Source organism: Cyprinodon tularosa, unplaced genomic scaffold (genome assembly GCF_016077235.1).
Source record: "Cyprinodon tularosa strain WSP-4 unplaced genomic scaffold, ASM1607723v1 ctg16, whole genome shotgun sequence".
In the NCBI taxonomy this organism is placed as follows: domain Eukaryota; kingdom Metazoa; phylum Chordata; class Actinopteri; order Cyprinodontiformes; family Cyprinodontidae; genus Cyprinodon; species Cyprinodon tularosa.
Window position 1 is genome coordinate 1,956,968 of NW_024038437.1, and position 14,060 is coordinate 1,971,027.

The following is a 14,060-nucleotide window of genomic DNA, read 5'->3' on the forward strand; positions in this document are numbered from 1 at the left end:
GTGCACTTCTGTCACAAAACACCTTACATGGAATCAGAAACTAGGTATAATAATGATTTTATCATGATATAACGCAAATACCCCATTCTTTAGATTATTCATGTTTGCATTGTGACAACATGCACGCTAAGTGTGTCACTAAGCAATTTAAACTTTTATTTTCAATCCTTTATCACCACTTCAATTTAAGAAGCACAATAAAAAACTTTTTGGAAAATTATTGACAAACACCCTTAAATTTTTTATTATAACCATTGGGGATTTTGGGGGGTAGCTGATTTAACAATAAAGAAAGGGATGAATTTGTGTATTTTGTCACGCTTGATGTGGTATCATCCATCACCACAGAAATGGCTGTGTCAGACATTCCTTCATCATCAATCACCCCTGTTAGAGGAGACTATTTTCCAGGCAGGACTTTTTCAATGCTTTGTATGTTTCTCGGTGCACGATATTATTAAAAAGCAAGACTGGCACACATTTAGTATAGCTAAGTCAGATGTGAGCACACAAAGTAGAACATTTATGTTAACTTTTTAAAAGGTAAATTTATGACCTTGCATGTGCAAAGACACCTTTTACATTTAATATGGTTATTACCCTAAAACAATTTTAAGCTTTGGAATTGCATGTGTCATAGATAATAATGTATAATTAGAAAATGGAAGGAAAATGAAATATTTTTTCATAGTTTTTGCAAGCAAAAATTGTGAAAGTTTGGCATGCATTTGACTTTAGTCGTGTTCTTTCTAGAATCGCCTTTACTAATCCATGTGGCATGGCGCTGCTCCATAAGGGATGGGTTTAAAACAGAAGACTGATTAACCCTTCCATCCATCCATTTTCTGTCACATTTATCCCTGCTGGGGTTGTGAGGGGTGCTGATGCCTGTCTCCAGCAGTCTATGGGCAAGAGGCGAGGTACACCCTGGAGAAGGTCGCCAGTCCGTCCTCTTACATGAAAATCAGAGTTGCTTGTGAAGTCAACCAAAAATGATGTTGACTTCATTTTTCTCTGCAGCTCCTCCAGTGTAACTATGGAACTCTTGGGTTCCAACGCCATCAGTTTAGATGGACAGGCGTTATGCAGAAATTTACAGTTGAGACTTACAACTTTTATCTGCTGCATAGACCAAGTGTTGTCTCAGGAATGTGGGGGTATTCAGCTGTCTTTACAGGATAAAACTGTTAATAGCAGTACCACCATTTGGTTTGCTGTTTATTTGGTTATGATTGCTGTCACTCACTTTATGTCTATAACACATTTACTTATACTGAATTATTTTTTCAGAGATGGTAATACCTGAAGTAATAATAACAGAACTTTATTGATCTCTTATTGGAGAAATGTACATCTGCATTAAACCCATCCGCTTGGGAAGCTATGGGCAGCCATTGTACGGAGCAGTGTGGGGGTAAGGGTCTTGCTCATGGACTCAGAGTGCAGGCTCCGGGGATTGAACCGGGTACTTGCACAAGAGCAGTGCACAAGCGCACTGCTCTAACCACTAGGCCAACACTCCCCAGTTCTACTCCAAACAATACGACACAATCTAACATTATCCTCTTAAATATACTTTCCACTTATCCTAGAGGCGTGTTTTGGGAAACATAGTATAGTATGTATTTTAAATAAATAATAACCATCTTGACAGCCCTTAACTTATTATTTTTAAACATTGCCTGGTCTCCTAATAATTAATTAAATATGTATCATTATTTGTGAATTTGGCTTTTTCCAAATATTCAATCTTCAAACCCAGGAGATACTTGGTAGATATATCTGGTAAGAGTTATAAAAACACATGGCACACATACAGCAAACAGCATTTGTCACTTTCACTATGTTTTTCTCATGCATCTATTCGGTTTATGTTAAAAGTTCAATGTGCTAAATACATTTACCACCATGCAGCTTGTGAAATAATAAATTGTGCAAAAGAGGTTCCACAAAATCTAAACTACCATTTTCTTTACTCTCTAATATCAGAGTATTATAGTGAATTCAATAAAGTTATAATACAATGTAACAATTTAATAAAACATTTCATTTACAGTTGATTAATGCAAACAAGATAGCAAATAAACTATTACCAACATGCAGTAAAAGTAATATGACTTAAAAAACAAATTATATGAATTTTTATTGAATAAGGATTTTGTGTAAAGCTTAGGAGAGTTTACAGTTCAACAATTTAGTAAAATGTAAACATTGTTAATTTGACCTTTCGATAACAGTAGTTTTGATTGAAAATTGGGAGTCTTAATCGGCTAAAGCCATGAAACAAGCATTTGTATCTATTTACACTCTAATGACAGTGGAATAAAACATAAGAGGCCTGAATTTTTGGACTGTACAAGGTATTCCATCAAAATGTAAGTCTTTGTAATGGAGGTGAGAAAGTTACTTGTCTCTCATTGGCTCATGCATGTGTCCCCTTTGTTCTTTTGTTCTCACAGAGTTCTCTGTTTTTGGGTTAGTGTGATCATGTGATGTTTTTTCCTGCTCTTGAGGACGACCTGTGGCCATGAGCTCATCCATTGGGGAGCGGATGTTATGAAACTCCTTTTCCTTGTGGTTTCTCCATTTCATGCGGCGGTTCTGGAACCAGATCTTTACCTTAACAAATCAGAAAGTGGAGAAGGATTTTAGTTCACCTTATGGTGAGTTTATTCATAAAAAAACTAAAGACAAAAGAAACTGATGGTTTAAGGTCACGTTCTTTTTTTACCTCCTCTCTATACTAAAATTGTAGAATAAAAAACTGAGCTTGTATCAAGTAGATCACCTGTGAATCCTTCAGGCTAAGATCGGCTGCCAGTTTGTTCCTGTCCATTTTGCTGATGTACTTCTGTCTCCTGAAGGTTCTTTCCAGCTCCTTCCTTTGTTCTTCTGAGAAAACAACTCTCCTAAGGATTCCTCTACGGGATTTAGGACTTGCATTTGACGTCCACGTTTGAACATTTGCTCCTTCTGAAAAATGATAAAAACAGATTCAAATTATATTAGTAGTTACAATGACTTAGAAGAGCAATTCTATCCTTTAAACTTTATTTTTTTATTTCAAATCTACACACTTTATTGGAAATTCATGTGACTGAGCAACACAAACTGAAGCATAATTGTAAACTAGGAAGTAAAGAGTTCATGGTTTACAAATGTTTTGGAACGATAATCTAAAGCCAATCCCAGCTGAATCCTGTCGATGTGGAGGTGAAGCAGCTCTACCTCTATCTCTAAGGGACTACCCAGCCACCCTGTGCAGAAAGCTCATTAGACCACTTGTATTGGATCTCGTTCTTTCGGTCATGATCCATACTACATGACCATAGGTGAGGGTAGGACACTAGACCGACTGCTAAACCAGTGTAGCGTCTATGTTATTGTAGCAGCTGCAGCGATCCGTCTATCGATCTCCTGCTCCGTTCTCCCCTCACTTGGGAAAAAGGTTGAGAACCATGGCCTCGGATTTGGAGGAGCTGATTCTCATCCCGGCCGCTTCACACTCGGCTGCACACCACCCCAGTGCATGCTGTAGGTCTTGGCAGGAGGGAGCAAGAAGAACTACGTCTGCTGATGAAGGTTCTCAGTCATCCAGGTCATAGTCATTCCGTAAAAATTCAAAAAATATCCACTGGACTTGGTTTTCAAGATTTGAAGACGTTTCGCCACTTCTCCAGGAAGCTTTCATTTGAATTGAGAAAGCTTCCTGGAGAGGTGGCGAAACGTCTTCAAATCTTGAAAACCAAGTCCAGTGGATATTTTTTGAATTTTTACGGAAGAACTACGTCATTTGCAAACAAAACTGGGATGAGATCCGCTGGTCTCCAAACCAGACCCCTCCAACCTTTGGCTTCACTTAGAAATCTTATCCATAAAGGTCATGGACAGGACCGGTGACAGTTGGCATGCCTGGCGGAGTCAGGAGTCATGCACCTTGAACAGGTCCGACTTAATGGTGTCAGTGCGGACCAAATTCCTGCTCCACTTGTAGAGAGATGCATGCACCATGGGCTATGCACCATTCCTTATCCAGTTCCACAAAACACATGTGGATAGGTAGGGCAATCTCCTAAGCACCCTGGAGAACCCTGCAGAGAGTGTAGTGGTGGTTCTGTTCCATGGCCAGGACAAAAATCTAACTGCTCCTCCATTTCATCATACATACACAACTGATGCTTAAAATGTCAGATTGACCTTCATGTGGTTCCAGCCTCCGATGTGACCCTCTGCTGAAATGTCTCTCGTGTTACATGTGCTTTTCTTGTGCTGAGGCTTTTTGATATCTAAAACTGTATCCTGTCAAGGATAACGTGTGAAATATGCTTTTTCCCCCCCTCCCCCTCCCCAATGTGGCTCCTATCTTTCCACAGAGATAAAGGCAGCGCTATAGGAAACCGCCTCACGGTGTGGCCCTTGGCAGGCATAAAAAGCGCCAACGGCAGCATTCTGCTGCACGCATGGCCTCAGTAAATCCTGATGTTTAAAAACACTTTTGTAGAAGTTAAAGTATTAACTTAAGCTTTTGTAAAAGTACAATTTTCAAAACTACTTAACTAATTAAAGTAAAGGTAATGTATCAAAACACTTTTTAGGGACAGATGCTTTAAACCTCATACTGGTTACTATGCAACTGTATTAATGAAACATTTTTCTACAATTCTGGATAACTTTCTTTTACTGAATGTTGCATCATCTTGAACAACTATTTATTTTGGTGCAATACCAAGTCCAATCACAAAGAAATTGTCTGCTTTAAACAAATTATTTTTATATATATATTATATATATATATATATATATATATATATATATATATATATATATATATATATATATATATATATATATATATATATATATATATATATATATATATATATATATATATATATATATATTTTTTTTTTTTTTTATATCAACAGGCCATAAAGAAAATTAGCTTAAATGAAACCAAACTAACGAGTCTATTCTTAAAATTTAGGGAGTAGAAAATACAGAAAATTACAAAAAATATAAGGATTAGAAGTAAAAAGTTGTCTAAAAAAAAAAAATTACTCCAGTAAACTTTTGAATATTTCAACTTTAGTAAGGTGTGGAAGTATTTGTACTTTGTTACTTGACACCTCCACTATGAACTACTCAGGGTGGATCTCATCCACCCCCGAAGCCTTGATACCTAGGATTTTTTTAACCACCTCAGTGACTTTAGCCACATTGATGAAGGAATCCAGCCCCCCCTGAGCACCCCGTCTCTTCTTCCTACACAGAAGGCGTGTCAGCCAGATCTAGGAGATCCTCAAAGAATTCCTTCCACCATCCAACAATGTCCTCTTTCAGCTCTCCACTCCCACTAAAAAACAGTGTTAGCATAGCACTGCTTCCCCTTCCAGAGGCTCCGGATGGTTTGCCAGAATTGCTTTGATGCAAGCCAATAATCTTTTGACATGGTCTCTCCAAACTCCTCCCAGGCCCAACTTTTTACCTCAGCAACCACCCGGGAAGTGACACGGTTTGCCATAGGATACCTGGTTGCTCCCACGAGCAAACCATGCTCAGTAAGACCCCTTCGTCAGCTTGCTGGCATCCCTTTCAGGAATTTCTGCAACAACAGTGACCACACACCTTATGGCCACAGCTACGGGCAGCTACATCGACAATGTAGGCAGAGAACATGGCCGACTCAGACTCCATGTCTCCAGCTCCCCCAGATTCTGGGAGAAGCTCTCCACATCAATTGGGTATCAAGTTTTGCCTCCGATTCTTAGTTGGATTTTAATCTAGACTTTGACAAAGCCAAAGCTTTTCATTATATGGCTTGATCTTAACTTTTAAACAGAAACCCATGCTGCTGCAAGTTCTAAACTTCTATAGCTTTTTTGGAGGATTTTAGTGTTTCTTCCTTTTCCTTAAATATAACCCTAAAGTACAATTTTGCCACCACCATGTTTCACATTTTAATTGTGTTAAGGCTGTGCTTTTTTGCATGCAGAGTATTTTGGGTGCCAGTCAAAATGGATAACTTTACTGTCATCTGAGTAAAGATAATTTAAATGTTTTATGTGCCTCCCTACGTGGATTATACTTACATTGTTTAATGATGTAACTCTGCCCTAAACTTCTTAACAAATCTATCCCTAACTGGATTGCTTGGTTTTATTGAAACGGTTTGTTTATGAGAGTTTGCTTTAAAAGATAACTGTTTGGTTCTTAAAATACATTACATATAGATGGATGCTATGCTATTGGGTGACTTCTAAACACTCTTGTTTAAACTGTATTTTGTTTTAAAAAACAGAGTTAATTTGAGGGAATATAAATTCACACCACATATATTAGTGTTGAAAAGTGTGCATCATTTTCTTTCCACTTTTTCCTTTTCAACCAAATTGGAAGCTATTTTTGCCATTTTTACCTAATTACTCATGACTTCCCTTTATTTTTATTCTCCAGATTAACAAACTGGGGTTGAGTAAAGTGAATAGAGCATAAGTTCGTCACAGAAAAAAGGAGATATGTTGACCTGTAGGGACCAGTCCCGCTGTGCCTTACAGGTTTAGGCACAACAAGAGTCAAGAGAAACAATTTATCTGATACATTCAGAATTGCCTTTTTAATCTGTACGACAAATCTGCACATAGACCACCTCCAGGGAGCACAAAACGGGTTTGGATATGCTTCTCACTTCTCAATTAGACCTCAATAGCTTTTACTTAAATGGCTGATTACCAGGTCATTCCTGGGTAATGTGTGTGTCTTTTCTAGCGGGCCAACTATTGAGCCCTGTGGGACACCAACAATACAGCTGTACAATAGAAATGCCATTACTCGATGGCTCAGTGGCCCAACACTAAATCTTTTCTCTTGCAGGTTTGAAGCCAGTTTGTATGTGAAGATGAGCTCGAATAAGTCTATAAAAGTCACTTTCATTGAGTGCTTTATGTCCTAGTCAAGTGGTCTCCAATGGGCCGGAATGAGAGTTGAAGGACAGGAGAAAAGAAGGGGGGCCTGTGAGCCAAGCTCTTTAGCCGAACAATAGCCAGGGGATGTTCCTCGTCCAGCCCTCTCCTGCAGAGAAATGGGCAATTTTTTTTTCACGCTCAGCAGAGTTCATTGCTGCAGTGAAAAATTGCAATGAGGTCGCGTGTGGATGGTGGAGCCAAAGTGCCGATTGGTCACGGCCAGCTTTGGTATTGTTTTGTTGCCGGGCACTGTGGGAAAGTGTCAACCTACTAAGAAGACTCAAGGGATGTGTTGGTTGAGAGGACTCTGATTTGTGCTTTTCTCCACAACACCTGACAGCCATCATGAATTGCTGCAACTAATAACTTTCAATTGCTGAAGAACAATGACTAAAGCAGAAAAACGTACAACTTATTCAGTTTTTTTGTTAATTTTTAAGTACAGGACAATAGTGGATTAAGCAAAAAAAATATATATAAATAAAGAAAATAAAGAAAATAGCAACATTTGATTTGCATTTGCACCTCTAGTGGAAATTTTATTCATGTATACTTAAAAGTGTATCATAAACTTATTAGAAAGTGCCAAGTTTTTTAATCGTAGGTTGTATACTATTTAGAAAGTGCAAAAAAGATACAGGAGCAGTAAGAGCTCCTGTTGCTCTTTTATAGGAAAAAAACAATGTTTATAGCTCTGAAATATAGGTAGTGGTAATAAAGGGTATTTGTAGGTACAAAACGCTGAGCCTCTGGGGCTCTTAAACCCCCACTCCCCCTCCCCCATCCTAAACAGCCATAACTGGTTATGAATAGAGCTGTGCAGAGATGAACGCAAAATTAGTTCTTTGGCATTGCATCAGTAATTAGCTGTGAAAAGTATGGTAGACCTTGCTGCTTATTCTTAGAGAGCAACCGAGGCATTGCTGATGAGGCATAGAAAACTCACTGGGGAAGACAGGAGGGGGGCTGGACCCACCGCAGCATGCCAGTAGATACTGGGGGCTTTGCAGGAAAACATTGCTCAGAACACCTGCAAAGACAGAAACAATTCTGAGCCATATGGAAGATGTGACCAGTTTAACAAAACCGATACTGTGAAAAACATAACTGAAATATCAGTGATGTAGAGTGAGTAGAATCAGAAATGCTTTAATAATCCCAGAGGGAAATTACTTATGTTACATGTTCCATTTACAGCTTTATACACACACACACACATATATATATATATATATATATATATATATATATATATATATATATATATATATATATATATATATATATATATATATATTGGCTTATATAAATATATATATATATATATATATATATATATATATATATATACATACATATATATATATATATATATATATATATATATATATATATATATATATATATATAGGCTTATATAAATATATATATATATATATATATATATATATATATATATATATATATATATTGTTTTATATATATATATATATATATATATATATATATATATATATATATATATATATATATATATATATATATATATATATTGTTTTATATATATATATATATATATATTGTTTTATATATATATATATATATATATATATATATTGTTTTATATATATATATATATATATATATATATATATATATATATATATATATATATATATATATATATATATATATATATATATATATATATATATATATCTAACTACACAAGATAATAAAAATAAAAATCTAAAAATATATACACATATAGCTCTTCTCTCTCTCTCTCTCTATATATATATATATATATAGTGATAAATCCAAGTAAAATTTAAATATTTTTGATTTTATATATTATTTTTATATTTGAAAAAAAGCAGGAAGCTTGACAAATTTGAATTGCTGTATTAAGAAGGTAAATTCCTTTAGCTGTCAGCTGTTTCATAACTTTATTTATGATAATTGTTCTAAGATGTTTGCTAAATATATATTTTTGTGAAAATAGTGTTTTGCATTATTTTGCTAAAATAGCATGTTTCTTTGAAGATTAATCTTCTTCATGGACATTTATATTATTCTCAGCCCTAAAGTGTTCAGGCATCCCTCCTAAAGATGTTGAAAGAAAGACGAAAGACGATAAACAGAAAATTCATCTTTCACATTAATAAAAATTTCAGATGTTTTGTACAATCTCTGCCTACATATAACTCAGCAACTCTTTCAGCATTCTTTGCTACCGTTGCATTTTTTTAAAGCTTTTTAAAAACTGCTTATGCTGTACTGCTGGCTAGTTTAGATCAGCTCTTCTTGCTGCCTTTTCTTAACTTATGAAAATCAACAAACATCTGCCTTGTGTATCCCAGGCTTTAATTGGATACTATAATCAGCTGTCTTTCCTCTTTACAGATTGGATAAAGGACAATGGTTGCTTTGTCTTATCATGATAACCAAATGAAACATGCATAAGGATAAACGTTAAGAAAAAATCTTTGGAATTTTATGAGAAGTTAGACCCAATGTAATGTTTTTTGGGGCGGCGAAGGGACTAACATTGCATAACATGAAATTGTTTATTAAAAAAAATTTCAATCATCTGCAAACATTTTTGTAGCTGTGTATGTATTTGTTCATGTCATTTCAAATGTAAGCGCACCACAAGTTTAATTTCTAAATATAGCCGGGTGTATTTTGTAAATGTTAGAATAACCCTATAAGATAAATGAAAGTCTCATCCAATAGTTTTGTACTGATTTTTACATTTTCATTAGGATAACATTTATGGTTGCTTTATGATTAAGTAAAGTTCAGGTTACCTCTTGAATTTGCAGGTCACAGTTTGCCATCACTGTGACATTTATTGGATCTCATTTGCTCATAACCCCTACAAACCTTCCCCTCATTTACAGAATGACTTTGGCCTCATTCTCTACTTCTTCCTTTCTGTCTGAAAATGAATGCAGATATCTGCCTCTGTTCTTTCAGCCTCTCTACACTGATGCTGATACTCTCATCCTCATCAATCTGACTTTCTAGTGAAGTGCAACTTCGTTACTGCTCAGTCTTAATTTATCTTTGTTCAGCTTGAAATGTGGTTTCTAACGTTAACCATTCAGGCATAAGTAATAAAACTGGATTTACTTTCTAAATTGAAGGAATGTGTGGAAATTAGAAGCTGATAGGACAAAGTTGTTTGTAATAGCAGAGTCTGGCCTGCAGAGTATTGTAATAGTTTGACTTTTTTCTACTGAAGCCAAAACCAAGTTAAAAATCGTTAAATTGAGACGAAAGGAAAAATAATCCCAATACTTTTGGGGATCCTGCAATACTTTTGCGAGATCCCCCAATACTTTTGCGAGATCCCCCAATGTTTTGCGAGATCTCGCAAAAGTTTATTTTTTCCCTCCATGTCCCTTTAGGGGCTCCGTAGAAATCTAAGGTATTTGACACACAAAAAAAAATCTTGATCCTGTGGGTTCAACAGCTGCTTCCCTATACAAGGAATATTGTTTACGCACATATTTATTCAGTTATATTGTTTGCTCATGGAAAGCAAAAATGATTCCACTCAATTTTTGTGGTACCAGATACCAAAATAGATACTTTTAAGGGTGTCTTCTTTTAATTGACAAATTAAAGCTTTAATTATGGTTCCTTTTGTTATTTTTTCTCCTTTCTAGTAGGGGTTAGATAATTATTGGAAAAGTTAAAGGGATGTATTTTAGATAAAAGGCAGACCAAGCAATATATACACCTCAATAGGAAGAAGAAATATGGTAACAGCAGATTAAAAGTTCTTCCACACTTTGGTCAACCCAAGATAGTAAAGGTTAGTCGTGCACCAATAATTGCACCAGAAGCAGTTTTGCTCAGAGCATTGTTTTTTAATTTAGTTCAGGGTTTATTTAGTTTTTAGGGATTTATTTTACCCCCAAAATTAATTAATATTCATATTTAGAGTTTTGCAATCATGAATGTTTAACTCAACTTGGACATAATTAATACCCAAAAGTGTCTTTTTTAAATTGTTTTCATAGGTATAAAACCACTTGTATTTGTAAATGCATCAATTCATACTTTCCCTCCACAGCAATAAAAATCAAATTGTTTTCTGGTATTTATCTTTTAATGTAAAAATTTTAAGTTGCCCAGTAATCAATGCTGATTTTTAACCCCCTAAGTTCTCCCTCTAATTGTAGTTTTCAACAAGTAATTATATCTCACCTTTTCCCACTGACCTTCAAAACGTTTTATAAACTTGCTGCCTGATGTTTGATTAGTCATTCTGTCAGTTTTTCTTAATCTTATGTTGTTCACTAGTTATACTAATTCAGATAATTTAGCTTTTAAATTTTATTTACCCATTTTTTTTCTAACATTGTAAGAATAAAAATAATACCTGAGCAAGGCAGAAGTGGTCCCCCCATGGTTTTCCCCTGTGGAGGACTTTGGGTCACGGTTTGCAGGGCTCCATGCTCCTGTACCCAGGTCCTCCTTAGGCGCTGACATTCAGGTTGTCTCAGGTGCCCACATGCTGCTCCCTCTGGATGGACACGGGGACTTCCTGTTTTCAAGAGATTGTCAATGAGAAAGCTCTTTCCAGAGCTTCCAAAGCCTGGTAAAGTTACAGCCATATTCCTTCTGGTGCAGCTCTGAACCAGGACCATCCTCCTCTCACACCTCCGGTTTCTTCTTCAGAAGTTGAGCCCAGTGACACTAGATTACCTTTTAATCCTTTGCTCGGTGACCCAGGCCAACTTCATTAAACTCTGAGGAAGACAAAAGTTTTCTGGTCTTCTTCTTTTGGGCCTGTACTTTGCTTCAGGGCTGTGATGTGATTGGCTGAGGGGCTCTAATGTGTTTCTCAATTCAGATAAGGCTGGGGCCTTTCTGGAGTGGCAGAAGGTGGGTCTGCCTCATTCATTATGTCAAATAGCCTATTAAATGATAGACACGGGAGACAATGAGGTGCTGGCCGAAGTTTTACATGGACCAAACACTCCTCTGCAGTAGTAAATAGTTTTCTCTTTTTTCCAGCCTCCCTCAGAGCTCCTTTGTGCCTGGTACAAACCTCTCAGCAGTTCATTGGAAATGCACTTTGTTTCCCTTTTCAATGTAATCTCAGACACGTCGGTTTGTGGGTCTTTTTTTTTTTTCAAATGTTTCTAAATACATAAAAGTTAAAGAACAACATCATTGTTAATTTTCCACCCTTAAAATGGGAACATTTCATCATAGACATAAGAAACACAGTTTGGTTGAAAGACTGAATATTACAAATGATAAAATATTGAGTCCTTATCACAGTTATGTGAAATGGACAATTGCAAATATATATATATATATATATATATATAGAATTTCACCTAAATTTAATCAAAAAATCAAAATTGTAAATATAAGCAAAAAAGCAAAACAAAATCCTGAAATAAAAATATATATCTATATGTATATATATCTTTTTTTATTTCAGGTGTTTGTTTTGCTATCTGCTTTATTTAAAAAAAGCAACAAAAAAGGGTGTGTTTCTTTCAACAACAAAAAAATAACAGTGGAGTAATGATGTGTAAACTGGGTAGGAAGTAAAAGAAAGTTAAATAATTTAAAACTGGCACCTTTATTTTGAAATACTTTCTAAAAAAAAATTGCATTGCAAAAAGCAGGAATAAAGTACAATTATTTTGAAAAATCAAGAAAATCTGTCTCTGCCATTTCATTTTGGTATGGTTCAACCACCCTTTTAACAGTACCCAACAAATGTTCCCTTAGATTTCAATTCTTTCTTAACCATTCAAAAACATTATTGTATTATTATGTAGTATTATGTAGTATTGTTGTATTTAAGCCAGTTAATTTACTGTGATGTGACAGCAACGGATAAAAAAAATAAAATAAACAACTTTATCATCAGCTTGTTTGGCAACCAAAAGGTTTTGGTTCAAATCTGGCTGAATTTTAAACCTGTTCATTTTCTCCATGTTAAAAAACGTTCCTTTTTAATTTGAGCCAAAAAATACCTCAGATCTTCTTTTTCAGAATAGAAGATATTATTGGCTTATCACTTAAATATCTGTAGATAGAGAGCAGGGGGGAATGTTGTTACATATAGGACATAACCAATGCTTGGTAGGATTTTTGTGACTCCTTGAATGTTTCTGTTGGCCTGTATGCAGCCTTTTTGGAATGCCGTATTGTCTCCTGTTTACCCAAGTTAGTGATTATTTACTGCTCTTTGATATATACAACACTATGCTTTTTTTACCCTCATCCTGACTTTTAACCTTTTACTTTACCCTCGTATACTTCTTTTGTAACCTCTGTAAGCTATTTATTGGTAACATAAGTTTCAATAGTGTTAATAAGGCTGTTTCAGCCCGGATTTGACTGTTTTCTTCAGCTACTCCATCCAAACAGTGACTTTAAATTGTATTTTTTTTAATTCCAATCCTTATTCACTGCATATTAATCATGTAAAAGCTGTTTCAGACAGTTTTTTTTTTTTTTCTTTTTTGCAGCACGATGATCTTGTTTTCTCTCTAATCCTGTACTATGGCTTTTCTGAACAACGTTCTAATTTCCTAGCATTTGGAGGTGATGATAAAGGTGATTTTGTGAGTGTATGGATGTTGGTGCTAGCTGGTAGGATTTGCCTTAACTTATAGTAAACATAGCAATTTGCAGCGGTTCTATAGGAAATTGAGTCATTGAAAATATTTATTTTTCAAGGTTTATTTTTTCAACAGTATACATTCAACAATTTCTATGGATCTTTTACAATATTTAGTAACTAATAGTGTCTGTTCTCATAATTTTTCACTTCCACTTCATTGTATTTTCTATTGCTGTAGCTTAATAATGAGTACAAACAGAGAGATGAACTGTAACAATTTCCAACATATTATGCAAATTGCAAATTTCTTATTGCAGAAAAAAGGGAGTATATTTTATGTTATTACCTGGGTAGCAGCTTCAATCATATTTGTTGCAGTTTTCGAATAAAATTGGTTGTTTGAGGAAACACGCTGACATAATTTTGTCAGGGTTTGCAATAAACACATCCAATGAGAGGCTAGCGCAACCTTTCACACTGCAACTAATGAT

At 35.2% G+C, this 14,060-nt stretch overlaps 1 protein-coding gene across 1 annotated transcript; it reads right to left on the reverse strand.

The window, feature by feature from the left end:
- Positions 1-2,019: 2,019 nt before the first annotated feature.
- Positions 2,020-11,774, reverse strand: dbx2 (developing brain homeobox 2). The gene is made up of 4 exons (XM_038280382.1): positions 11,359-11,774; positions 7,909-7,992; positions 2,789-2,973; positions 2,020-2,619 (listed from the first exon to the last, which is right to left on the reverse strand). The coding sequence occupies exons 1-4, from the start codon at positions 11,624-11,626 to the stop codon at positions 2,404-2,406; spliced, it is 753 nt and encodes a 250-aa protein (XP_038136310.1). The 5' UTR covers positions 11,627-11,774; the 3' UTR covers positions 2,020-2,403.
- Between the last annotated feature and the right edge of the window lie 2,286 nt (positions 11,775-14,060).